Consider the following 27,881-nt stretch of genomic DNA (forward strand, 5'->3'; position numbering starts at 1 on the left):
CAAAAGAAAGAAAGAAAGAAAGAAATACAAACTCTTTATCCCCACTCAGACCTGTTGAATCAGAAATTCTAGCTTAGGGCGCCAAAATCTCTTTCCTAATGTACCGGTTCTGATGCAAGCTGAAGTTTGTTCAGCCAGTTCTAGGCGGGGATTTGCTGAGGTGGGGCTGCCACCCGGGGCCATCTGGAACAATCCTGGGGGTGCTGAGGGTGCTGGGGGCATGGGGTTACTGAGAACTCGGCAGCCTGTGGGGTTTGGGTGACCTGATGTTTCTGATTTCCTTCCACTCGAGAAACTCTCCCTATGCCTTTTTCCTTTCAGTCCTGGGCAGATGACTACTGGCTTCTGTGGTACGTGCTCCAGAAAATATTCTAATGTCAGTTTCCTCAATGTGTTTGCCTAGAAAATGCTTTAAGCTTCTCAGTGCAAGGCATTGCCAGATCAATAGAGATCCTCAGGTAGGGAACATAAATCTGGAAGAAAAAAAGTGCATATATATATATATATATATATATATATATATATATATATATTTTGAGACAGAGTCTTGCTCTGTTGCCAGGCTAGAGTGCAGTGGCACTATCTCGGCTCATTGCAACCTCTCACTCCTGGGTTCAAGTGATTCTCTTGCCCCAGCCTCCTGAGTAGTTGGGATTACAGGCACATGCCAAGACTCCCAGCTAATTTTTGTATTTTTAGTAGATATGTGGTTTCACCATGTTGACCAGGATGGTCTTGAACTCCTGACCTTGTGATCCACCTGCCTCTGTCTCCCAAAGTGCTGGGATTACAGGTGTGAGCCACCGTACCCGGCTAAAGTGCATGTCTTAAAAGAAGGCGTCCGCAGCATGAACTTGCCACCATGGAGTGTCCCTGTCAGGAGCAAGGATTCCTCCAAAGCTTTGCTGTCTGCAGCAGCATGAGGCATCCTAGGAATAAAGAATTAGAGTCAGGTAGATAAAAGTTATGGGTGGACTAGGCTGTGATTATGGCCCTTTTAATAATGTTAGAATGACAGGGGTATTAAGTGGGGAGGTTAGAAATAGAAACTGGCAAGTTTCTACCAATTTTAAATCTACAAAGGTAAAGATTAAATTACAGTTGATTTTCATGATTTGTGGATTCCATATTTGCAAATTAGCCTGCTGGATACAGTTTACTTGTAACCTCAAAATTACTACCAAGGACCGTTTTGTGGCCATCTGAAGCCATAGCGGAATGTCTTAAAATTCGGGTTGCCCACCTGCATGTTCCCACCTGCGACTAACAAAGCACAGCTCTTCCTTCTTTCAGTTCATACCGCGGACAGGTGTCCTTTCCACAGTCTGTTTAGTGCTGCATTTCCCCCGTATTTGTGCTTCTGTTGATTTGGCTGTTTAAAATCCAAGTACAATGCTGAAGTGATGTCCAGTGTTTCTATGCACAAGAAGGCTGTGCTATGCCTGATGGAGAAGGCACAAGTGTTAGACAGGCTTCCTTCAGGTGTGAGTTGCAGCACCAATGGCTGAGAGTTTCACATTAATGAATCCACAATATTTATTAAATTATGTGTCTTGAAACACACATATAAAATTATACCTACCTACATGCATATATATATTAAATATATATATATATTTATTTTATTTTATTATTATTTTTTTTGAGACAGGGTCTCTCTCTGTCTCAGGCTGGAGTGCTGTGGCATAATCTCAGTTCACTGAAACCTCTGCCTCCAGGGTTCAAGTGATTCTCATGCCTCAGCCTCCTGAGTAGCTAGGACTACAGGCATGCACCACCACTCCTGGCTACGTTTTACATTTTTGGTAAGGACGCGGTTTCACCATGTTGGCCAGGCTGGTCTCAAATTCCTGACCTCAGGTGATCCCCCCGGCCTTAGCCTCCCAAAGTGCGGAGATTACAGGTGTGAGCCAGGGCACGCGGACGAGGTTACGTGTTTATGGGTTAATGAAAGTGCTGTGATAACAGCTCGCAGGACCCGAACCCTGTATTTCTCCTAGAGACAGAAGCTTAGTGTTGGTCAAATCAGTGTTGGCAGTGACTTTCTAGAACATGACTACCTCCAATAATGAGAATCAATTGTAATTGATTAGGTATTGATTAGGGGTCCTTATTAGGTCAGCACCATTGTCAGGTTGTCACTTAATGATTTTTTTCCCTGACTTCACTGAGAGAACAGATCCCAGCCCACTTTCTGGCTGCCTTCTGTGAACCTATGACAGGCAATTCTCCTGCATACCAGAGAGGCAGGGAGAAGAGAGGCAAGTGCGAAGGATTCGGGGCAGAGGGCTAACTAGTCTGGGCTCTGGAGTTCTAGGGAGGTAGGAAAGTCGATGGTCCCTCATGGTGGAGTGAAAGCTAAGGCAGACCTGACCTGTGCCCTAGCGCTCCCCGCACTGCACTGGCCTCAGGTGGCTAAGCCTGGCCCTGGGTTTGAATTAGATGAAGTAACAGCCTCACAATGGGGCTGTGTTACTACGGACCCTAGTCAATGCCTAATCAATTACAGTTGGTTCTCATTATTGGAGATAGTTGTGTTCAATAAAGTCGCTGCCAGCACTGATTTAGCCAATACTGAGCTTCTGTCTCTAGGAGAAATACAGGGTTAGGGGTCCTGCAAGCTCTAGTCACAGAATTTTCATCAACACGTAACCTTGGCCAGGTGCAGTGGCTTATGCCTCTTTGAAAGTGGTGATGATCAGGGTCCCTTGCTCAGCAGGCTGCCGTAAGGATGGAGCGAGAATACAGGCAAATCATGTTGCATTGTGTTGGGAAGAGAGTGGATGTGGAATAACCCAATAACCTGCTGTGACAATGATTGCTATTGGTATTAACACAGGGGCAATGAGGAGGGTGATCGCTGCTTGCATGTCACTTGCTATGCATTTCCCTTCACATCCAGGCAGAACCTGTCATTTAAAGGGTTCAGAATGTGCAGGTGATTATTGAACTGAAATATCAGTTAACTTGTGGAACCCTGAACTTTTCACTTTAGCATTCCATTGTGTCTGAAAACAGCGGAAAGTAGCCACCTGTCTTTGACACACCATCCTACCCTGTCTTTGGGTTCTCTCCAGGGTCTGGGGTTCCCTGTCCTGTTTTTACATCATGTACATCCACAATGAGCCATTGAAATTTCCCATTTGGGGTCCCTCAGAGTGTAAGAAAGTTAAACATACTTATGAATAATCAGAGCACAGAAAGCCTCTGGACTCTGCCCCAGCTGCCTTGCAGAAACTTGGTGAGCCTTGGTGACTGCCTCGCACAAGGCTCTCAAAAACCTCGGTGTTCTCAGCAGTAACAAATCCTTTTTTTTATGCTCACGTCATTGGTTTCTGCAGTATCTTATTAAACTCCGCAATTACAATAACCGGCACAACTGGGATTTGCAGGGTCGGAAGCAGACACAGCGCTTGTTTGGTGAGCTTTTAAGTTGACAGAAGAAACAGTGCAGGATTGCAGAGCCCAGCCTCGTGGCTCTAGGCATGCAGTGGACATGCAGAGCCTGGCTCCTCAGTGGTAATAATGATGTTCCTGAACAGGGGCGGTGAGGAAGGGCCTGCGCCCCTTCAATCTTCATCTAGTTCCCGCTTTTACACTGTTAGAGTCTTGGCTGACCGAGCCCTTCAGTGGGAGCAGGGACAGCCAGTTCTCCAGTGTTGCATTGTGGAGCCCAGCTGGCTGGCTCAGGCCATGCATTCCATATTGTCTCACGGAATGAACACGGAGACAGCAGATTCATGGTTGGTGGGAAGCCTGTAGAGGTGGTTTTGGAGTGACTTCATTCATGTGGTTCTTGGAGGGGGAGACACAGCTTCATTCCAACCAGTAAGCAGAAAAGACTCACGGTGAATGTGGCTTCGCCCAGTCTGCTCAGCTTCCAGTGGACTCATTCCTCGACATATAGCACTCAGTGCCCACCTGTGTCCCCTCATCTCACTGTAAGCTTCCCGGAGGTGGGAATATGCTCTTTCCCATTTTTTTTTTTCAACTCCAGCATTTCCGGTGAGACTGGATACATACTAAGAGCTGGAAAATAAATTTTGAAGTTAATTGTTCAATAAAATAATTTTCTCATGGAGGCATCTGTAGGTCTGTGATATTAAGTTATATGATGCACCTAAAACCTCTCTGGTTTAGAGGACATCCTCGTTCAGCTTTATTGGAAGTTACTAGGTGGAGGAAGGGCTGGAAGTAGTTGGGCATCTTGTGTCTCAATGTTCCTGCTGTTCCTCCTCCTTCAGTATTTTGGCATGCCCATCAAATTGTCCCATCTCCCTAATTACATTAACCGGTTTTACTTTTCTCCCACTGCCTCTCCCTTTTATTGAACATACATTCAGGAGGAGGAAGCAACATTCCGGCCCCACACCTAATGCCACTTCCTGCTCTGTTGCCGCTGTTCACGTTCTACTTGGCTTCCTGCCAGGAGAGGGTGAAGTGAGGGGAACGCCGGGCAGTGGGTGGGCATGCCTAGGCCATCTGCCCATCCCGGGAGCCAAGGGTGCTCCTGACAGCAGTGTTTCCCAGACATCACCAGGCATCTCAGAGCTTTGAGATGGCATTTAGTCAGCTCAGGCTGCAAGACAAGGCACCACCGCTGGGCGGCTACAGCAGCAGGTGGTTCTCGGTCCTGGAGGCTGGAAGGCTGAGATCAGGGTGTCCGCAGGGTTGGATTCTCCCGAGGCCTTTCTTACTGGCTTGTAGGTGGCTGTTTTCTCCCTGCATTCTCACATGACCATCCTTCTGTGTGTGTCTGTGTCCTAATCTCTTCCTATAAAGACACCACTCATATTGGATTAGGGCCACCCTAATGGGTGTCATTTTAACTTAATCACTTCTTTAAAGACCCTGCTTTCAAACTGTCACCCTCGCAGGTCCTGGGCACTAGGACTTCAACATATGGATGTTTGTGGGAATGCATCTCAGCTATTAACAGATGGTACCTGGTCTCCAGTGGGGAGGAGGATGGTGCTGCCTTTGGCAGATAGAGTGCCTAATAAATCATAACCTTGACGTTATGGTCTTGATTATGGAATAGATGTGTCTTCCCTTCCACTGCCCTGCCTCTCCCTCATTCATCATTTAGTTTATAAATATTTATGTCCTGGGGACCTCTGATGCGCCAGGCACTGGGCCTGTGTGGGGATGTGGAGGTCTGCTGTGGCTCTTTTGCAGGGGAGTGTACATTCTAGGACGCTGTAGTGGCATAGTCCACCTGGGACCTGAGTCTGACCTGGGATGGTACGGGGGTGCTTGCAGAGAGGGTTGGAGGTGCTGCCTTCTCCTCTGCTCTGTTCTCTGGGACATTGGTTTCATAACACATCCAGACACTTCAAGACCCTTCTTTTTTTGGAAAGGGGATAAAATATGCGTAAATAGAAAAAGATGAAATGGGTTTCACGTTTTGTGTGTTTCCTCTTCTCTGGGGTGATGCATGTGGTCCTGGAAGTCACAGAACTTTCTAAAGGAAGTCCTAGTGATGTGGACCCCAAAGCACATTGCCTCTCTGGGTGTTTATCCCGAGGCAGCCACTGAGGATGTTAACATTTTAAACTATAGAATGTTTCTCATAGCATCATTCGTGTCTCATAGCATCATTCGTGAGAGTGGAAAATTGGAGACCAAAAAACATGCTGTTAACAGGAGATTATGTTCCTGCCCGGCAACTGGTTACTATGACGCTGTTAAGAACTGCAGTGCAGAAGAAAATACAGTGATATGGACATAGAGTGCCATTTGGCATTTAAATAAGTGTGGGTGGAAGAAGTCAGTAGGAGTCCATCCTATTTGGCTAGTGTTGTTATCTTGGGGTATGGGAGGGAGGGAGAGGCAGATTCTGTCTGCTTCTTTTTGTATATATCTACTTTCTGAATTTTCTATAACAAAGTAACTTTTATCATAAAAATGAAAGTAAGTGGTACTCATTATTTAAAAAGCAGGTTCTCAGAGCTAGCTTCCCAAGGGCACTGAGCCACGGGCATCTGGAGCCTGCATGCCTGGGGTTTAACTCCTGAGCTGCAAGCCTGCACCTGCAGGAAGGGACGGTGGAGCAGGGGACTGCCTGCTCCTCATGCAGAAGACTTTGTCTGTGGTCGGCTTCTGCTCACAGGAGATGGCTTGAGCAACCCCGTTTTTCACAGCTCATCCCAGCACAGACGGATGTTATTTCATCTCGTTTTATATTACATTCTAATTTATTATCATTTTCAAATCCCATTTGTACAGAACATCTGATCTCCCTGAGATAAAAAGGAGGGGGAAAAAAAGGTTGGGGCATCCAGGAGGCACAGCCTTTCTAAACATGAGCCTCTGACTCATGAGGCACTTCAAGATGGAAGCCTCAGAGGTTAGAGGACACATCTGTCCCCGTACTTAAAAGGGAAGTGGATGCCCTGTGCTCAGCTAGTGAAGCTGCTCTTTGGCAGAGCCTCAGGTGACTGTCCCACGGCGTGTGCGTGGGAGTGGGGAGGAGCCGTGGGCCCTGGCCTAGGGCACTGATCCTGGGCACATGTGGCTTCTGCTGACTAAGCAGATGCCCTCGGACAGGTCAGATGCCAAGGACATTATTTCCATACCTGTACAAGGGAAGCATTTCAGTGAGGAATGGGGTAAGATCGCCTGTGTTGCTATGCAGTGTAAACGTCATGTATGTGACATCTTGACATGATTTTGGAATGAGACACATTGTCTGAATAGGTTTTAGGGTTGGTCTGAGCCGACATGCTTCCTTTTCTTTGGTGTCTCATACTGTGCGCTTTTCTCCGAGTCTCCTGATAGGCTCTTTCAGAGGACAAGAGTCACATTCCAGGCTCCCCAGGCACAAAAGCAAGTACTACTTGGGAAAACCAATAGGATGTTTCAGGGGACAAGCTTCTGCTTGTGGGCTGCTAGGAGCAGGTGCAGCGGGCACCCCAGGACAGCTCTGGGTCCCTGTCATTGTCCCCATTTTTACAGATGAGGACACTGATGGGACAGGGCTCACTGACTGCCCACAGTACCCAGTCTGCAGGGCAGAGCTAGGATTCGAGCTGGGCTCCCTGCCTCCAAGTCCTTTCCCATGGTCCTTGAACTGTAAATACACTCCGCCTCTGCAGAAAGGACGGGCGATGGCAGATGGGTGGAGGGCACCACAGTGTGCAGTCGTGGGAGGGGACTGATTCGGAGTTCTATGGAAATAGGGAGCATTCTGGGTGCTTGAGTGGCGGGAAACCATGGTGGTGATGGATTTTTGATAGCTTGGGTTTCAGAAGTGGTAACAGAGCCTGACACAATTGGAGTCCTTGGAAGACAGTCTCATTAATGTCATTCTCTGATACTCCTAACCTTTGAAAGGGCTTTCAAAGGAGGAAGAGCTGAAAGGGTCCTTGAGGAACTGAGGACCCACCGTTGCCCGAATAGTTCTCACTCTTGGAGCTCCAGATGTGCAGGGGGTTGGCCGAGGGGAGCGAGGGGCAGCGAATGTCTCGTGGGCTGTGCTGTGCGTGTGCTGCCCAGGCTTGCACCTGTACGTGCTGGTCCTTGCACGTTCCCTGTTGTTGTCTCAGCATCGTCTACCTCATCAGCTTCAGGGCTGTTGAGTTTGTCTCCCTACTCCTCGCATTCTGAAGGGATGCCCTCCTGGCCTCGGCTGACTGCCCCTATGGTAATAATGTAACATACTATCACAAGCCGGCACTCGCTGAGCATGTGTGGTGTTCTAGGCACAGTATTAGGCACTTTGCTTGCTTATCTCACTTGATCTTCCTAGAACTCTGCATTATGTGCCATTTCCACTCACATTCCCCAGGTGGGGAATCTGAGGCTTCCAGAGGACCAATATCAGGGGGATGCTGGTGAAGGCTTAACAGAGACTTTCCAGATAAAGCTTGGTCGGCAGCGTTTGCTGATTTCCTTGATATAAACACTCCCTCCATTGCTGATTTCAGCCTCCTACCTGATGTCTGGGAATTGCACCCTGGGCTCCCGGAGCCTGCTGGAGCCGCTCCTGATGCCACTAACAGATGAGGCCCAGGTCAGCAGGTGCCTGCTCTTGGGCCTGACATTTCTACCTACCTGGTCCACTGCCCAGTGCCCCTTAAATTAATCTTGCTGCTGCTACCACTGAACCCTATTAAAAACAATTGGAATTGTGTCACTCCCACATGAAGAAACTTCGGAAGGATGACTTGCACCAACATGAATTCATCACCTGGAGTTTGGGCTCCGTGAGCCCTGGCTTGTGCCTCTTTTCCTGCATCCTGTAAACGTGGCACGGGTCACTCCTGGCTGCCCACTCACCACACACAGTTGCCTCCTTCATTGCTCTGCCCGGACTCTGCCCTCTGAAGGAATGCTCGCCTCCTGCCCGTCCTCTGCCCCGAGCGCCCACTTTGTATCACATGATTTCCAGCCCTCCTGGCCTATCCCGAGAGCTGCCCCAGCGGATCCACGAAGCGGCCTCGGTTTCTAGAGCTGGAGATGAGCTCTTTCTCTTCCAGGTGCTGCCGCCCATCACTGCCACCTCCAGCACTGCCTTCTCTCTCCTTTATGAGGTTTTAAATGTGCACTTGGCCGGCACCTCCAGGACAGGATTCTCATCCATCCAGTTTTCAGTCCATCCTGGTCTTTCCTCTCTGTCACACTTGCATGCTCCCTGCCGTGCCTGAAGTGGGCTAGCCCTCCTGCAAATGCTTGTTTGCAGTCCTGGGTATGAAAGGGAAGCAGCGCTGCTCGGAGCCCTTTCTGCTTGTCCTTTCCCAGGTCGTCCATGTGAATCTGATGATTCCAGGCTAAGGTACGGGTTAAGGCTGCTTTGTCACTGTTGGTGCAGTTCATTCACTGTTCATTCTAAAGCAAAAGCCCTACTGTGCCCCTCTGGGAGTGGAGGCAGATGTGATCCTGGCCTGAGTTGGGGTCATCCTCTCAGCATTCTCTGGACAGCCCCCCATGACCATCAGAGCCGGCCGGGCTGGGGTGCCTCAGACCCTTCCCTCAGCCTTGTAAATGCTGAGCTATGGAACCAGCTGGCTGCAGGGCCACGAGCCTATGTCTGTGGCCCATGATGGCCAGCATCTGTGGGTCTGGCCCCCTCACTCCCAGCCCCAACATGCCATGTGGACAGGACCAGGTGTCTGTATGCTAGGAGTTCAGTGGGACTGTCCATGGGATGCCTGTGCTCTGCCCTGAGGGGCTGGTTTCCAGGCTCTCTGCAGGAGAGTCTGGGCGAGTGTGGGTGGGACAGCTAACAGGACAGAATGTGGCCCTACAGTGCACCCTGCAGAGTGGACTCAGCACGTATAACCACCCCCACCCCCACCGCCCACCTGTTGCAGGGCACTTTCAGACTCCCAAGATGATTGACATTAACACGGGCTCATTAACAATGTTGCCACCTCCTAGAGAAGGCGGTTCCCTCCCAGGCAGCCCTTGCTGACTTGCTCACCTATGGGTGGGAGTCCCTTGCTGGCTCTGCCTGGGTGGCCGTTGCCTGCATTTGAGGACACTCCTGTTGAGGGTGCTTTGGGAGAGCTGGCTCTTCAGGGCTCGCCCTGTTTTCTGTCACCATGAAGTAAGGAATAAACTGGCCTGTCCTCAGGGCAGCACACCCTGCCCAGCTGTTGCCCCCCAGAGCAGGCCCCTCCCCATGGCCTTTCCTCCATTGTAAAATGCACGAGTTGGACTGGAAATGAAAAATGCAACCTCCACTCTCCCCCAGGGCTGATGATGAGGGTTGCTGGCTTGCTCTTGGTGCCTTTCGGCTTCTTCTTAGTCCCCATGGAGATCCTGGGAGGCTGGTGGTGGTGGCGTCAGCTTGTCTTGTGGAGGTGGAAACTGACGCTCAGAGGAGTTCAAGTCCTGTTTAGTGTCTCCGGGTCTGATGACTGTGGCCAGTACAGGGACAGGTGGTCCTATTTTGAACCCCTGCCGTCACTGCTCTGTCTGCCCCTGCCAAATGGTGGGCAGGTGGGAAGAAGCACAGGCTGCCCTGTGGAGCTGAGCCGGGTCTGAGCATGCACCCCCGGCTGGTTATAAACTGTCCCCCCAACTTTGTGTTCAGCCTGGAAGGAGATACCCCGTAGTTTCCAGTGGAACGGGCACCCCCCAGACCACCCTGCCCACTGATAGGGTTATGCTGGGGGCCCAGTGAGTCCCCCCCACCTCCCCTCCCTCTGCTCCACTTTTCTATGTGAAGAAATGTTTTCGGCATGAAATAATTGATAAAAATAAAAGAATGTAAGCGCATGTAAAATACCATCATAAAAAAGCATGCACCAGTGTCCCTGTCAGTTTAAGGGACGTGACTGACTGTGTAGTCATGAGATCAGTGAGATCTGTTTAAACAGCTGCCCCGGGCGGGTCTGACAGCTGGGGACATGATGTAGCTGGGCTGGCTGCCCTTCCTCTCGGCTCTGAGTGCTAAGTGAAGAATGAAACCCACCTTGGGCAGGTCGGGGGCCTTTGAAGTCCCGGTGTCACCAAGATCTGCCACGTATCCAGCCTCCGTCTCCCGTTTTTGTAACTCAGAACCGGAGCAGAGGTTTCACTGCATACCTTTCCTTCTCTCTGGCTCGGCCATCGTGTCTTTAACCCTGCTTTTGTGCCCGTTTCTTGGTTTGGTTTTTATTTTAAAAAGTTTATGTGATCATGTCGAATTCATTTGATGAGTCATCTCAAATCCTATTTGGAACGAAGTAGAGCAAAAATGAACTAAGGAAGGAAGTGGCAGAGGAGAGGGTGGGGGTGGGGAGAGGAAGGAAAGGGAGGGAGGAAGGCTGGTGGGCATCAAGCATCTTTTATCTCGGAAACAGAGGTGAGGAGCCTGCCCACCCAGCAACTCGAAGGAGGTTTTGTTTTTCCTGGGGGACCTTTTGAGAAGCCAATTCTGTGCCCTCCATGTCTGCACCCCTTTGGGGGCGGTTCTCCCTAGAGGCTGGTCCCCAGGAAGGCACAGCTGCTCAGCTTCCTGGTCAGCAGGCTCTCCTGGAGAGCGCTGTTCTTGTTCCTGTCCCACAGGCCCTTGGTAGGCTGGCCCTCAGCCCGGGGCAGACATTGTCCTGTGAGCTCCGTGCCTGCGTGCTCACCGTGAGGCTGGGCGCACCCCGCTTGCCTCCTGGCTGTGGTCCTGGGGACTCCCACACTCACAGGGGCTCTTCCACCTGCTGGACCTCCTTTATGCCCAGAGCTGCTGAGACATTAGCATGAAGAAGGGTGTACCTGACCAAAGCAGGGGAAGGAGCCAAACATAGGAGGAGCTGCTTCTGGAAGGGAGAAGCAGCCCTGGCCGGTGGCCCCGGCCCAGGCCCAGCGCAGTAAGTTCCCAACTCCCCACGTGCCGCCTCTCAGCCGGGCTGGTGCTGGGCACTTTCTGTCCCTGGCCGCCCTCTTCTGTGGGCTCCGGTACTGGCTGCTTTGCAGTGAAGGGGCATTCCAACTTGTATTTCCCCTTTCACCTCAGTGCTGCAGGTATTCATTCGGTGGACCTGGGGTCCTGAGGACTGTCCGCCCCGCCTGCTTTTTCATGGGAAATTTATTTGTGGGAAGAGCAGAGGGGATCTTCCAACTTCTTTGGAAATGTTCTCGTCACTGTGTCTTCCTCGACCATTGCTTACCCCTCTCTGCTGCTGGTCTTTCTGAGAGCTGCTCCCTTCCATATGGTTCCAAACCAGCCCGAGCTCCCGGCCTGGGAGGCAGGATCCTGTGACTATTTGGTTACAAATAAATAGAGATATAATCTCAGTCTGTTGTTTCTCATAGTTGAACATGACGGCAAAATGACAAGATGACTGTATTTTAGTTTCCCAACCTCCGTGGGGTGTATTTTATCTGGCAGTTCCTAATGATTGGTGCTTAAGTGTTAAGCAGAAATTCAAGTTGGGCAATCCCGATAATGAATTGGTTCCTGGTATTCTTGCTCTGGAAGGGAAAAACGTGTCCATCAGTGGTGTGTGGCTTTGGGAAAATCACTTACCCTCTTTGAGCCTTGTTTTTCCTACTGTTAAATGGGCATTTTGGTCAAAGCTGGTTTTGGGGCCTATGGGGAACCCCCATAACTTGTGGATAAAATGTATTTCCAGGGCCTCACACAAGCCTGACACAGAAATATGATGATAGAATAAGTAGCTAATATTTATTCGGCGCTTACTACTGGCAGGCACTGGTTTGTTTTGGAGACAGAATCTCACTCTTGTCACCCAGGCTGGATTCCTGTGGCGTGATCTCTTGTCTCACTGCAAACTCCACCTCCTGGGTTAAAGGGATTCTCCTGCCTCAGCCGCCCTAGTAGCTGGGATTACAGGTGCCCGCCACCATGCCCAGCTAATTTTTGTATTTTTAGTAGAGGCAGGATTTCACTACATTGGCCAGGCTGGTTTTGAACTCCTGACCTCAGGTGATCCACCCGCCTCGGCCTCCCAAAGTGCTGGGATTACAGGTGTGAGCCCCCGCGCCCGGTCCCAGGCACTGTTCTAAGCTCTATGTGTATGTTTCCATATTTAATACTGCCAAGAATGCTGTTTTTATCTCCCTTTTCCAGGTGAGGTAACCGAGTCACATAGAGGGCAAGTACATTTCCAAGGTCGGACAGCTTATGCGAACAGTAGAGTCGACCATTTACCCAGACATTTGTATTCCAAAGAGTGTGCACCGAACCCCCGAATCGTATGTGCTGGGTGGTGGAAGAATCAATGAAAGATGAACAAATGAATACCTTTAAATTTGCCAGCTGAATGCTGCTCAGGTTGTTGCCTTTGAGGACGATTTTACATTTACTTCTTCTCCATTTGCCTGGTGGGCAAAAACAGAATGTGCAGCCAACCCATTTAATTGTCCCTACCCCACACATAGCCGGGCAGCTATGATCTGTGTCTTGCCTCACCAGGCCCTGCATAGTCCTGCCTCCTTGCAGATTAGTTCCGTTTAAAAGGCTTTTGTTTCTTTTTATGTATGTATGTATGTATGTATGTATGTATGTATGTATGTATGTATTTGAGACAGAGTCTTGCTCTGTTGCCCAGACTGGAATGCAGTGGCACCATCTTGGCTCACTGCAACCTCTGCCTCCTGGGTTCAAGCAATTCTCCTGCCTCAGCCTCCCCAGCAGCTGGGACTACAGACACACGCCACCACGCCTGGCTAATTGTTTTGTGTTTTTAGTAGAGATGCGATTTCACCATGTTGGCCGGGCTGGTCTCAAACTCCTGGTCTCAAGTGATCCGCCTGCCTCTGCCTCCTAAAGTGTTGGGATTACAGGCATGAGCCACTGCTCCTGGCCCTTTGCTCCTTTTTACAGAGTTGTTTGCAGTGCTAGTTTTCAGGGCTGGTCAGGCAGCTAGGAACAGTGCACAGGCCCTGGGGACACCCAGGGAAGCTGGTATGCTCACTGCAGGCTTTGGCCTTGCTGGGATTTTTTTTTTTTTTTTTTGACACAGAGTCTCACTCTGTCACCCAGGCTGAAGTGCAGTGGTGTCATCTCAGCTCACTGCAACCTTTGTCTCCTGGGTCCAAGTGATTCTCCTGCCCCATCCTCCCAAGTAGTTGGAATTACAGGTACCTGCCACCACGCCTGACTAATTTTTATATTTTTAGTAGAGATGGGGTTTCACCATGTTGGCCAGGGTGGTCTCAGTCTCCTGGTGATCCACTCGCCTTGGCTTCCCAAAGTGCTGGGATTACAGGCGTGAGCCACCGTGCCTGGCCCTTGCTGGGATTTCTAACACAACATCCATAAAAGGGCTCTCTTTCTTTCCTTTTCACCAAAAGCCAGTGAGGACAAGGAGAGGCAAGAAGCGGGGTGCCATATTTAACCTACCCTGGCTCAGGGATCCTGGCACTGCCCTCCCTGCACCTTTGTTAGCCCCTGGATAAGCAGCAGCAAGGGTCGGTGCTAGTCACTGCTTCTTTGGCCAACCTGGGCTGTCGCTAGAGGCCTGGCAGAGAGTGGAGGTCTGCTTTCTGCTGGTGGACAGGGCGCCCCTGGGAAGAGGGATGGTCACCTCTGCTCCTTGGGAGGCAGAGATGCTAATGAGACTGCTTCTTAAAGGGTAGTCTTGGGAATTACAGGAGAAAGGACTTGAAGAATATGCATTGCTGTTTTCAGTACTTAGGTGGGTACAGGATACTGAGTTCAGCTCAGTGGATGAGAAAAATCCATAGTTTACAGTTACATCTATCCAGGCCACACTAGGAGCCTTTATCGAGCTCTCTCAAGCTGATACTTAACCACATTGCTCTTCTGTGGGCACCGTCTTCCTAAATAGGCCTCATTTATTTCATGTTATAACCTTGTGAAGGAGCAGATGTCACTGCTTTTCATCTTACTCTTCTTTTAAGCAAGTCTGTGAAAGTGGATGGGGTACATTTATTTTTGTCAATTCACAACTAAAGCTAACTAGCTGTCTGTTGAATCCTCCTGCCTCTTCAGATGGCCAGATGACTCTGCAGCCACTTTGGAGTTAGTGGGTTATGTCTTCCTTTCTTCATTCTGCAGACTGCTGTGCTAGGTGGCTGCTGTGGGCAGGGTGCGGTCTGAGGGGCTAGAGACGCCTCTGGGAGCTGGACCGCCAGAGCCTCTGCCGGGCCTGCGTGGGACGGGGCTGTGGAGCTCAGACAAGAATTCATAGTTGGTCGTTTTCTTGCAGTTGCCGTCAGCACAGTAAAGAAGACCAGGGCCAGGCGCCGTGGCTCACCACCTGTAATCCCAACACTTTGGGAGGCTGAGGTGGACGGGTCACCTGAGATTAGGAGTTTAAGACCAGCCTGGCCAACATCCTGAAACCCCTTCTCTACTAAAAATACAAAAAATAGCTGGATGTGGTGGTGGACGCCTGTAATCCCACCTATTTGGGAGGCCAAGCCAGGAGAATCACCTGAACCTAGGATGTGGAGGTTGAAGTGAGCCAAGATTATGCCACTGCACGCCAGCCTGGGTGACAGAGTGAGACCGTGTCTCCAAAAAAAAAAAAAAAAAAGACACCAAGGTAGAAAGGAACATATTATTATTAATGATGATGCCCTGACTCTGACTCAGGTGAGGTACAGGGGGATCAGATGCTGCTTTGCTCAGGAGCTGCAATCTGAGCCACGCACTTGAGAAATCACAGGCGTTAACCAGGTAAAGCTGGGTTACACAAATGGGGAGCATTCTAGACTGTATGTGGTATGTGCAAAGACCCTGGGGCAGGAGGAAGCAGAGCGGGTAAGGTAGGGACAGGGAGTGAGGGTGACTTGAGGAGGCAGGGGCTGTCTCACCCAGGGCTCTGAGGACCAGGCCGAGGACTTGCCTTTCACCCGTGGCAAGGGGACATCAGTGAAGGATGCTCCATGTGAAATGCCGCATTAGCATGAATTGCACAGCATAGGCTTGGTTTGCTACGGGAGAAAGGACTTGAAGAATATGCATTACTGTTTTCAGTACTTAGGTGGGCACAGGATACTGTGAAGGTGAGCTCTTCTCTTCAGACTGCCTTCCACCTGCGGGATATGCACCCATGCCTGGTGCACGGTACTGAACTCTGCGCGGTGACTTCCCTGGGCAGGGGGGATTCTGAGAGTTTCTGGATGCATCGGCAACATATAGTGCAAAGCCCAGGGATAATCTGCAGCGAGCAAGGCTGGATCGTTACTCTCAGGCAGGCATTGGGTATTTTTGTCTTTATTCTATGAACAGCCTCGCAAGGGAGACATCATTGTCCCATTCAGCAGATGTACTCACTGAGGCTCACGAATGCCCTGCACAAGGTTCCGAAGCTGGCCGGTGGTGGGACACATACCCAGGTCTGCCTGATACCAGATTTCACTACTATACTGTGAGGTTTGGAAACAAGCAGTCAAAGGACATAGGTTAAAAAAGAACCAAATTCTGGCTGGGCATAGTGGCTCATGCCTGTAATTCCAGCACTGGGAGGCCAGTGAGGTCAGGAGTTTGAGACCAGCTTGACCAACATGGTGAAACCCCATCTCTACTAAAAATATAAAAATTAGCCAGGTGAGATGGTGGGCGCCTGTAATCTCAGCTACTCGGGAGACTGAGGTAGGAGAATCACTTGAACCCAGGAAGTGGTGGTTGCAGTGAGCTGGGTGGCAGAGTGAGACTTTGTCTCAAAAAAAAAAAAAAAAAAAAAAAAAGAACCAAATTCCCCCTAGAGTTGGCTCTCCTTGATTACAAGCTTGTCTCAAAATGAAGCTGCTTGTCAGGTAGGGGCTCCCAGATCCTCACTTATGGAGGGGAACATCCAGCAAGCTGGCATGGCCCTGACTGCTTCCCCTCACCTGCAGGTGGGTGAGTGCAGAGCAGGCTGCTGGCTGTTGTGGTGAGTGTGCTTACTCCTGGCCAGGTGGTGGCCATGGTGCTGATGTGACAACCTAGAGAGCAGCTCCAGGGCTGGCTGCTCTGGAAATGTGCTTTGGCGGTAGCCTTGGGGAACCTCCAGTGGCCCTTTCAGTCCCAGCAGTCCCCGGCCTCCCCTCCTCCTGCCAGGGCCCTGACCTTCTGCTGTCCTCTCTGCCTTTATTAGCTGGATGTGCTTGGCTTTTCCCCGGGTCTGCTCCCAGATGTGCAGAGAGACTCTCTGAAGCTCAGGTCTTCCTTCTGATTGCGCCTGCCCTCCTAAGCAAGGAGCCACAGTTCAGTTCACAGTGGAAAGTGCGATTCTCAGAGGGATACTAGAGCAAGCGTCACCACGTGTTCTCGAGCTGCCTGCTGCTCTTGGCGAATGGCGCGTGGTGGGGTGGGGTGATGTGTTTTAGGGTGGGGTCTTTAGGGAGAAGGCATAAGAGGATGTGCTAGGATAGTGCACTGCAGGATGGTGCCCTGCAGAAGGGTCACTGCGTGACAAAGGACTGCCGGGTCACTGCGGGACCACGTGCTGGAGGCTCACTGTGAAAAGCAGATTTGCCCTAGCATGCCATGCATGGATAGCTAACCCCAAGGTGAGGTCGGGACAGGAGCTCAGTCCTGGAAAGAGGAGGAAGATGAGGCTAAGGCGAGTGGAGAACCTTTTCCAAGACAGCAGGTGCCAAGTGGTGGACCCTGAACTTGGACCCAGACAGGCTGATGTGGAACCTGTGTGCTTTGCCATGAGGCTGGTTTGCTTTCTCCCAGAATGGCTGTGTTTGCCTTCCTGACACTTAGCCAGCTCTTGCCTGCTGTGTGCAACACACTAGGAAGTGCATAGCAGTCTGCATCGATACTACGAAGTGTGTCTTGACCCCAAATCTCCTGGGCAACAGGAAGTCATTGTCCTATCTCTCTCTCTCTCTTCTCTCTCTCCCTTTCTCTTCTCTCTCTCTGTCTCTCTCTCTAGCCATATGGTTTCCTATCCCACAGCTGCAAAATTGCTATTGCTATGTTTGTTTTAAGTAATAAAACAATAACCTTCTTAGCAAAAGAAATGACCATTAATAATTTCAAAAAGTATGTGGTTGGGAGGCCAAGGTGGGCGGATCCCTTGCCGTCAGTAGTTCGAGACCAGCCTGTCCAACATGGTGAAACCCTGTCTCTACTAAAAATGCAAAAATTAGTTGGGTGTGGTGGTGCATGCCTGTAATCCCAGCTATTCCAGAGGCTGAGGCAGGAGAATCACTTGAACCCAGGAGTTGGAGGTTGCAGTGAGCCGAGATCACACCACCGCACTCCAGCCTGGGTGACAGAGCAAAGCTCCATCTCAAAACAGACAAACCAAACAAACAAACATGTGGACCAAGAGTGACCCTCCAGACAGTGCATCTAATTCTTTACCCGAGGAATGCTTCTCCTCAATTTCTGACTCAGGGAGTCCAAGGCTGGGATGGCTTCCAAGTGTTCGATCTGCACCTGTCATTTTACCAGAAGAGAAAGGGAGGTTAGTGACTTCATTGAGCCCACAGGGCCACTTTGTCACGTGGCCAGGATGAGCTGCAAGACCTGTAGAAGGAAAATGCTTCTAAAGAGTAGCCTGGACCTGGCGCAGTGGCTCCTGCCTGTAATCCCAGCACTTTGGGAGGCCGAGACAGGTGGATCATGAGGTCAAGAGATGGAGACCATCCTGGCCAACATGGTGAAACCCCATCTCTACTAAAAAATACAAAAATTAACTGCGCATGGTGGCATGTGCCTGTAGTCCCAGCTACTTGGGAGGCTGAGGCAGGAGAATTGCTTGAACCCGGGAGGCAGAAGTTGCTGTGAGCCAAGATCGCACCACTGCACTCCAGAGACTCTGTCTCAAAAAAAAAAAAAAAAGAGCAGCTTGGCTGGGCACAGAGGCTCAGGCCTGTGATCCCAGCACGCTGGGAGTCCGAGGCTGGTGGGTCACTTGAGCCCAGGAGTTGAAGACCAGCCTGGGCAACATGGCGAGATCCTGTCTCTAGAAAAAAAAAAAAAAAAAAATTAGCCAGATGTGGTGGCACACACCTAGTCCCAGCTACTTGGGAGGATCATCTGAGCCTGAGAGGTCATTGAGAAGAGGCTGCAGGGAGCCATGGTCACGCCACTTTGCGACTCCTGGGCAACAAAGTGAGAGCTTGATTTAAAAAAAAAAAAAAAAGGCAGCCAGGAACGGGGTGGTCTTTTCAGGTTTCCTTTTTTCAGGTTTCACCTTAACCGCAGATTCTGCCTGGGCCTTATCCCTTTCCCCTTCTTGCCCTTAGCACTGTTGGGAGTTGAAGGCTATGGTAAGTGTACGCCAACAGGGACACAGGTGAAGGAGGCGTGGGCTGGGCAGAGGCTGGGTGGGAGGATTTGCTGCCTGGGTGTTTTTTTTTTCACCCTGGAAAACAGACAGAACAAAAGAAGCAGCTTGTGTTTCTATCTCATGGGAACTCTAATCTCGAAGGACTTGGATTTGATTGCCGTCGGCGATGGGTCCATGAGGAAAGCATAGCTTGGGAAGGCTTCTGAGGCCGTGAGCTGGCAGCTCTCTTTTCAGAACACCTAGAGAGAGTGAGTTTGCAACATAGATTGGCAGGACTGGTGGCTGCAAGCAGAGAGAGTTTTCCAAACCTCTTGTACGAAGTTAGCCTTTGTGGTTTCTCAGGAGCCAGGTTTAATAAACCTACAGCAAGTTAGTTTCTCAGTCATCCTTCGGTGATGAAATGCATTGTGGTGCACACACAGGGGCTTAGGTTTATGCACCCCAAGTGTAGGCATATTCTTTACTTTCAAATAAAGACTCATATCGCTGAATCTCCTCTTGACAAGCATGGTATTTCAGAAACTCTTGGCAGCCCTTCCAGTTCCGTATTGGGCTTGGCTCTCATTTTAGTCCAAGTGAAAGCAGCCGAGAGGGTTCTATCCCAGTGTGTCAGAGGGACCTGTCATAGGCATGTCCTCTGCTTGGTCCAGATTTAACCCTTGAATCATTCAGGGGGCTTTTAGTGCACATCGGATCTCAGACGCTGTCTTGGAAGTGACGGAAGGGCCACAGTTTGTCTCTCCTCTTGGGCACGGGGCTAGAACAGCTCCCCCAAGCACACTTTTATCCTCACTGATGTTCATGTGATTCAAGGGCAGCGGGTGCAGGAGGGGTGTGGACCAACTGAAAGCCAGGAGATGGAAGGAGTGCAGAGTTCTGGTGTCAGAAGGTGCTACTGCAGCTTAACTGTGGGATTCCAACACATCTGCCCACCAAATCCGCATGTCCTCATCACCATCCCTGTCACCAACCTGTAACGTGTGACGTAGGGATGGTGATGTCTGCTGACCGAGGTCTCCGCTGGGCTTCATGCAGTGCTCTCCAGGGCCGTGCTATGGAAGCTGCTGAGCACCACATGCCTTGGATGTGGCCAGGCCCGGGTTTGCACATCTGGGCTGGAGGCATGAGGTGGACATATGCGTGTCTGGGGCCGGGGATGCGAGTGGGTGTCGAGCTCTCTGTGTTCCTGGAGGGTGGCCCTGACATGTGCGGGGTCTCGCCTCGATTTTAAGAGGGTGTAGACTTACATAGAAAATTGGCTCTGTTGGGGGACAGGCTGAGTTCCTCCTTCCTGCCCCTCTTCCCAATGCAGAGGTTAAGGAAGGAGTTTCTCTGTGTGATGCAGGGGTACTTTACAGGAAGTTGCATTTCCAAACACTTCACGTAAGCAACTTTGTGCGATTCAGCACTCTTTCTGACTTTTAACCAACTCAGGTTCTGGGGCCTCTATGTGGTAATAGCACAGATTACAGTTTCCTGTATTGGCCTTGACCTTAGAAATTATATAACTATTGATTTAAAAGGTTTTTTTTTTTTGGGGGGGGGTCAGTGGTTGCAATTTGTGTGGTTTCGGCATTTGAACACTGGAGTTACTATATCAAGGCATATAATGCTGAACTGGATTCAGAGATTATTGGATGGAGAAGAGCTGGTGGGTTTGACCTGCCCTTTTACTCTGCAGCTGAGGAAATAGGTCCTGGGTTCCATCAGGGACAGCAGAGTCCTTGTGCCTTCCAAGACCCTTCCCCGCTTCCCTCCTGCTGTCAGGGCCCCTGCTGGAAAGACAGTGACACTCCTAACCCATCACAGTGGTGCCAGCAGTGAGCAGTCACGTATTTGTATGGTGGTCATCTTGGAATGATGCGCAGTGTGAGAGTTAAATGGTGTTGCCAGTGAGTTACCATAAACAAATCCTTGTTTATATGTTAAGTTACGTGCCAGCGTTTCCCGGTAAAACGCTAAGCTTGATGTAGGGTCTGAAGCGACAGCACGCTTGTAGGAACTGGGCCAGTGTACTCCAGCGTCACATTGCGATAGGAGTCGGGGCATTTTGGATGTGTGGTCTGATCAAGATGTGGGACACATACAGTCAGATCACGGTGGGTTCATGGAAGACCCAGGACCATGGTTGGTCGAACCCCTTGCTGTTCTACCCTGAGATGTTGGCTTACTGAATACTTTTTGAAGTAAATGTCTTACATGTACAGATTGTGTGAATTAACCTGCAGTACATTTTAGTGTATTCCGTTTGCCTCTGAGATTGTATTCTCTCTCTCTCTCTCTCTCTCTCTCTCTCTCTCTCTCTCTCTATATATATATATATATATATGTATATATATATATAAACATATATATAAACATATATATACTATATACATATATATAAACCCAGACATCCTTTATGGGGTGTCTGGGTTTCCCCACCCACCTCTCATCTGACGAGATTGCTCCCCTCTCTGAGCCCCAATTTGCTCACTTCTGAAGTATTGGAGCGCCTTCTGACTCCTACATTGCAGCCCATTTTTCCTGAAATAACAGATCTCTCTCACCTGTCTCTGTAGTATATAACATAGCCCTTAACACACATGGAAGGGTTATATCAACTATGAAATAATTACAACCCGAGTCTTTTCTCCCTGTTGAATAGGCTCTTTAAAAAGAGAGTGGGTATGATTGAGAATTCCTGAAAGTCACTCATTAATTGTTTCTTTCAAGTAAATAATAGCAGCCATGATAGTCACAGTACTGATGTCATCGGGCACGTCTGTGTTGGAGGGCAGGGCACTCTTTGTAGGCTGAGCGATGCCTACCTTGCCCTGACTGGAGGGTGGCCTCACTGGCCCCCAGGGAAGCTCGTCCTGGTGCTGGTTAGTGGCATTGCGTCCTCTGGTGACCCGAAGCACACGATATGGTGTAGACCCGCCCGAGGTGATAAAGTGGGCCAGTAGTTACGATTGACTTGCTGTTTATGATGAAACCTGTGGAACAACTGTCATTGTTCCCTCTCAGTGGTGTTTCTGCCGTGTAGACTGGCTGGGAAGGAAACTTTAAAATGACACTTGTTTTGTTATTTTCAGGTTCCAGGGAGTTCCACGCTGTCCACTTCTCTCTGCCGTGATAAACCTGTGGGGTGAGTGTCTGTGTGGGTCGTGCGTCTCTGTGTCTCTGGCTGTAGGTCAGCTCTCCACAGAGAAAACGTGGGCATGGCGTCATTTTATTCTGTAGAAATCATAATTTCTGTTTTGGTTGTAAACATTGCCAATCAAAGGTGATACGGGTCAAATTTTCTTTTTTATTTCTTTTTTCTTTTTTCTTTTTTTTTTTTTTGAGACAGAGTCTTGCTTTGTCACTCAGGCTGGAGTGTAGTGGTGTGATCTCAGCTCACTGCAACCTCTGCCTCCTGGATTCAAGCAATTCTCTGCCTCAGCTTCCCGAGTAGTGGGGATTACAGGCACCCACCACCATGGCTGGCTAATTTTTGCATTTCTGGTAGAGATGGGGTTTCACTGTCTTGCACAGGCTGGTCTTGAACTTCACAGATCAGATTTTCTATTCGTTTTCTAAATGTTCTGTCAGGGTCAGAAGCCCAGCTTGTAGAAACACTTGTGATTGTCTTTGAGTAAATAATTCCACTACTGAGGCTTGATTGCGCAAGTGTCACTTTTGGGGGAGATTCCAGGTTTGATCAGGGTGTACTGGCAAGAAACCCTTTGAGCAGATGACGGGGGCCCCGAGTCGGGGCCCCGAACCAGTGCCCCAAGCCAGCCAGCATCTTCTGGAAAGGTCCTCACTGTGGAGCCTCGTGACCGTGGTTGGAGCTTTATTTCTGTTCTAACAGTGTTGAAAACATTTGAATTGGACTTAAATTCATGTCAGATGAATAAGATAGAGGAAAAAGAAATCCTTGGGAATTGTTTGGATGCTGATTTGAACAAATCAACCTTAAAAAATAAATGTATCAACTGGGTGTGGTGACCCACTCCTGTAATCCCAGCATTTTGGGAGGCCGAGGTGGGCAGATCACAAGGTCAGGAGATTAAGACCATCCTGGCTAACATGATAAAACCTCATCTCTATTAAAAATACAAAAATTAGCTGGATGTGGTGGCATGCACCTGTAACACCTACTCGGGAGGCTGAGGCAGGATAATTGCTTGAACCTGGGAGGTGGAGATTGCAGTGAGCTGAGATTTCGCCACTGCACTCCAGCCTGGTGACAGAGAGAGATTCCGTCTCAGTAAATAAATAAATAATAATAAATTAAAAAAGTGTAGCATTGGATGTTTGATGTTACTGTTTCTTCTCGAGTTGTGATAATGGCATTGTAGACATTTTCATTAAAAAGTGCCCTTTTGGAAATTAATGCTACAGGATTTATAAATGACATTACATAATATCTGGGATTGCTTCAAAGCAACAAACGTAATGGAGAAGATCGCTGGGGGTATTGATGGACAAAGGTTGGCCGTGTGTTGGTAACTTTTAAGTTGGGTGATGGGCACATGGAGGTTTGCAAAATGGTTTTATATGGTTTTGAAATTTTTAAAATTTGAAAAAGGAGAGAAACACAAAGGAGTAGTAAAAATGAAAACCCCAAAGCTGGTTGGTGGCAGCGCTGTGGAGGGACTGAAGCACACACCTGTGCACCCGCACCTCTGGCTTCACCTCATGGGGCCACTGATTTGGTGCGACCCCACCCCCTCTCCCTGGATCCGTTTCCACCTCCTCCTGGATACCACCCTCAACCCTAATGTTAGGAGCCCTCCTGGGAGGGGCTCAGGCCTCCCAGGGACCCTCAGGCTTGGTGGAGAAGCTGTGGTCTGTGGGAGGCCCTTGTCTCCGAGTCACCCTGGGTACCTGGCTCCCACACTCCCCAAGTCCTCAGCCTGCTGGCCGTGACGTGGCCATTTCTGCCCTCTTCCCTCCTCCGCAGTCTTCATCTCACACATGGGTGCCTGCCCTGGCCACCTGTGCACATGGTCGGGTGACCAGCCCCACATTCTGCCCTGCCTGGGGTTAGGTGGGTAGGGCCCCAACGGTGCCCCACCGAGCTCTTAGCCTTCTGAAGGGAACCCACTGAGATGCGCCTCAGTAGATGAAAGGCCGCTTTGATTGTGCGGCTGCTGAATTCCTCCCCAGCGTGTCCCCTCTCCTGGGTGAGGTCCTGTCTCTCCCGTGGGCCTGCAGGGTCCCCCGTGACCACAGCCGGCCAGCTCAGCCTCATTTTGGCCGCACCTGCCCCAGGATGTCGCGCACAGACACGAGGAGCTGCTGGCTGACGTTTGGCTTCGGCTCACACCACCTCCGCTTCCTCCCGGCTGCCTCGGGCCAACCGCGACACCTCGGAATGGGGTTGAGGCTCCCCTTCCTGGAGTCCCGCCTGGGACCCTACTCCGTCCGGCTCCCAGTGAAACCGCCTTCGTGCTTTTGCATCTGAGCCCATGCGTCACTGCCCTGAGCTGCTCTCTCTCTCTGTGTATTCCCTGCCCGCAGCTTGCCGGACCCAGTCATGCCCTGCTAGGAAAATTCGATCTTGTGCCCCTCCCTGCACTGTCCGCCCTTAATGGGAACACAGCACAGAGATGGCACACACTGTAAATTCCGTGCCCCCCCCCCCCCCCCGGCCACCCAGGGGCTGGTGTGAACACCTGGAGGGTGAGTGTCCCTCATCCTCTCCCTTTCGCAGAAGATGAATGTCTGATGCCTCCTTACCCCGTTTCTGACCTGCCCCCTGCTCTCTCGTAGGCCCGTCGTCCTGAGCCCCACCATGGAGGAGGACCGCGGGCTGGACCTCACCTACATCACCGAGCGCATCATCGCGGTGTCCTTCCCCGCCGGCTGCTCCGAGGAGTCCTACCTGCACAGCCTGCAGGAGGTCACGCGCATGCTCAAGTCCAAGCACGGGGACAACTACCTGGTGAGCGGTGGGCGGCTCCGGGAGCCTTCGGGCAGGCCGTGCAGCAGGCACTCCGAGGGGACAGGCACCCGCAGAGCCCTGGCTTACACACGAGGGAGAAGCTGGCGAGCCTGGGCTCACACAGCAGCCCAGGGCGCCCTGGTCCTCTGTCTCTCTGCTGCTGTGCCTGGAGAGGAGCGTCATGGATCTCTGTAGGTAGCTTTCAGGGACACATGACAGCTGACCGCAGGGATGCCTGCTGCCTCGTCCCGCACTTACCAGTGAGGCTGGCTCCCCAGTGCCTGGGGACATGTCCCCGGCCGGCCACCCCTGCGCTCCCATGCTGCCTCCCTGATATCAAAAGGCAAACTTGTGACTCTCCTCCTCAGCAAGAAACTAGGAAGACACATTGGGTGAGTGCCCAAGAAACCAGGGGCTGTCCTGCGGGCAAGGAGACAGGTCGATTTTCAAAACATACGTGTCGAGTTGATGGTGGAGCCTACAGCTGAGGAAGAATACAGAGCGGCCCTCCGATTGGCCCCTTGTTTTCCGATCCCATGGTTGCTAGCCCCGGCGGAGGCTGGCTGCTTCTGCTGTCAGCGGTCACTGATGGGGTTGAATGACAGCTCCTTGGCACCTTCTCTTACCTGCCTCCTTATCTGTAGTAAGGAGGCCTCCTTATCTATGGTAAAGCTAATCCGACCCGCAAGCCTACAAGGCAGTCATTGTCTTCTTTGTGTGTCTGCTCCAATGATTGGGGCACCACTGGCTCGGAGAAGTGTACCCAAGTGGCAGAGTAGGATGGGGCCCCCATCTGATTGCAAGAGCAGCTCTGGCCAGGTGCTTCCTGCGTCCTGACCCCTCACCCCCTGACCCTTCATTCACTCAGGCTCCTGCTCTTTCTCCCCTTGAAGCCTGTCTGACTGTGACCTGGCTGTGGACAAGCCTCCATCCTCACGTCTCTGACTCTGAAGTGAGAGGGATGTTTAGTTAATTTTTAAGATTCTGTGCTGCTGGAACATTATTATTATTTTCCGTTTTGCTCTACTTGAGTATTTAGGAAGGTTCCACAAACAGCTGTGATTTTTCAGTGAACTTAGGTTGTGGCTCTTGGCTGGGCATGAACTCAGCCCTTGCCAGGCCCGGGCCCACTAGGCCACAGAGGAGGGACTGCCCTCCTCACCATGTGCCAGCTCTCAGTTGGGTCAGTTTGTGTTGCCAGGAGCAAGACCAGGGAAGTTATTTTATATACCCCCGCCACACGTATCTATATGTATACATATATATGTGTGTGTACATATATATGTGTATATGTATATATCCTGTATGTTAGGATGTTTTATAGCCATGAGAATAAAAAAACAGTAACGTGATAAATTGCCTGGTTTAATACTGTTTAGCGAAGTAGAATATAGACTTTATGTATAAGGGCTCTGTATGCCATCCCTAACTTAGTTTACTTGCTTTCTATTCTGTGACAACACACGTGTCTGTACTTTTCAATCTTTTCTGATCCTCGGTACCTGGAAGGCAAATGTCATGTCAAAATGCAGTGATGTCTTCGCCTTTCATCTATGATGTCAGTGATTTGTCTAAAAGCTTTTTCCCCCCGATTCTTGAGTGTAAAGATTTTAAATATTTTTTTTAAAGTTAAAGTATTAATTTTTTTAAATATTAAAATCTATTTTATAAAAGGCATTTTTCTCTTTTATAGGTATTAAACCTTTCAGAAAAGAGATACGACCTCACGAAGCTTAACCCAAAGGTATGGCGTTATCCCTATAGTATGCATTTTGTAAAATGTAAACAATGCCTATTTTGTGCAAAAATAATTTGCTACTGGTCTTTGTGGACTGTGACTTGATAAGGGGTACTAGGAAGTGTTCATATCAATTTTTTAATTGCTTTTTCTTTAGTTTGAAATAGTTAGAGAGTCATAGGAAGTTGTGAAAATAATACAGAGATCCCCTGTACTCTTCACCCAGTCTTTCCAGTGGGAGAATCTTACAACACTAATAATAAAATACCTAGGCCAGGAAGTTGGAGCTGGTACATCTATGGACTTCACTCATGTTTCCCTGTTTTTTGCGTACATGTGTGTTTCTAGGCATCATGTATATAGATGATATATACTGCATATATGTATGTATAGAACAAATCTATACACATGATGCTTCCTTCTCCCACCTTCCTGGGATCTTTCATATGTAATGCATATTTATATATATTTTAATTACTTTTTTTTAGTTTGAAATAGAGATGCTTTATTTCTGTTCGAACAGTGTTGAAAACATTTGAATTGGATTTAAATTCATGTCAGATGAATAAGATAGAGGAAAAAGAAATCCTTGGGAATTGTTTGGATGCTGATTTGAACAAATTAACCTTAAAAATAAATGTATCGGCCGGGCATCGTGGCTCATTCCTGTAATCCCAGCATGTATATATATGTGTGTCCTATGTGTGTACATATATATATGTATACTATAGATTTGCTATAACAGAATAAATCTAAACTGCATGATATGTATGGATTTGTTCAGCTACCACAGATAAGAGAGAAAACATTTTCATCAGCACGGGGGTCTCCTCCTAGTATCTCTTTATGGTCATAGTCATTCACTCTTTCCAGCATCATTTTCTTTCTTTTCTTTTCTTTTCTTTTTTTTTTTTTTGAATTTTACTTTAAGTTCTGGGATACATGTGCAGAACGTGCAGGTTTGTTACATAGGTATGCATGTGCCACGGTGGTTTGCTGCACCCATCAACCTGTCATTTGGTTTTAAGCCTCTCATGGGTTAGGTATTTTACTAATTCTGTCCCTCCCCTTCCCCCATCCCTCCATGATCATTTTCAATAGCAAAATTTGGGAGAATAATTTTAAGACTGAGTCAACATAGGTTATGATACATATATGTATGTATATTCTATGTGTTGAAATATTTTGCAGCCATTAGAATAAAAAAGCAGAATCATGATAAGTTGCCCATTTCAATACTAGTTAACAATAGTAGAGTATATAATTTATAATAATAGTATCTCAGTTATGCTAAATGTGCATAGAAAGGGATTCATGAAAAGGTTGTAGTGGTTGGTTATCTTTGACTGGTGGAAGAGGTAGTGACGTTTCCTGCTTCCTGGCAATGTTTTGAAATTTCCAAAGATTTTACACTGTTTCTGCGACTTTCATAACACAGAGCTCTCTGTCCCCCCGCCACTGGCAAAAGGAAATCAAAGGAAGAGCAGCGCCCCCGTGTGGTCACTGTGGGCCACCGTGGACTTGCGTGTGCCTCAGAACGCTCAGAGCGGCACAGATCCACTGTGTCTTTAGCACATGG

General features: G+C 49.5%; 1 protein-coding gene across 11 annotated transcripts in view; it reads left to right on the forward strand.

Moving 5' to 3' along the window:
* The window catches only part of TNS3 (tensin 3), a 313,618-nt gene that overhangs the window by 128,213 nt on the left and 157,524 nt on the right, over positions 1–27,881 (forward strand). For 10 of the 11 annotated variants that reach the window (XM_074379714.1, XM_003930795.4, XM_010341376.3 and 7 more), the window contains 3 exons: positions 21,725–21,777; positions 24,393–24,564; positions 26,258–26,308. In XM_074379714.1, the coding sequence (XP_074235815.1) occupies positions 21,725–21,777; positions 24,393–24,564; positions 26,258–26,308 (276 nt within the window). Of the gene's footprint in view, positions 1–10,762; positions 11,292–21,724; positions 21,778–24,392; positions 24,565–26,257; positions 26,309–27,881 lie in introns of those variants that run through there. The other variant, XM_010341383.3, reaches the window with a different exon arrangement.

The sequence above is a fragment of the Saimiri boliviensis genome, chromosome 10, assembly GCF_048565385.1.
Source record: "Saimiri boliviensis isolate mSaiBol1 chromosome 10, mSaiBol1.pri, whole genome shotgun sequence".
Classification (NCBI taxonomy): Eukaryota; Metazoa; Chordata; class Mammalia; order Primates; family Cebidae; genus Saimiri; species Saimiri boliviensis.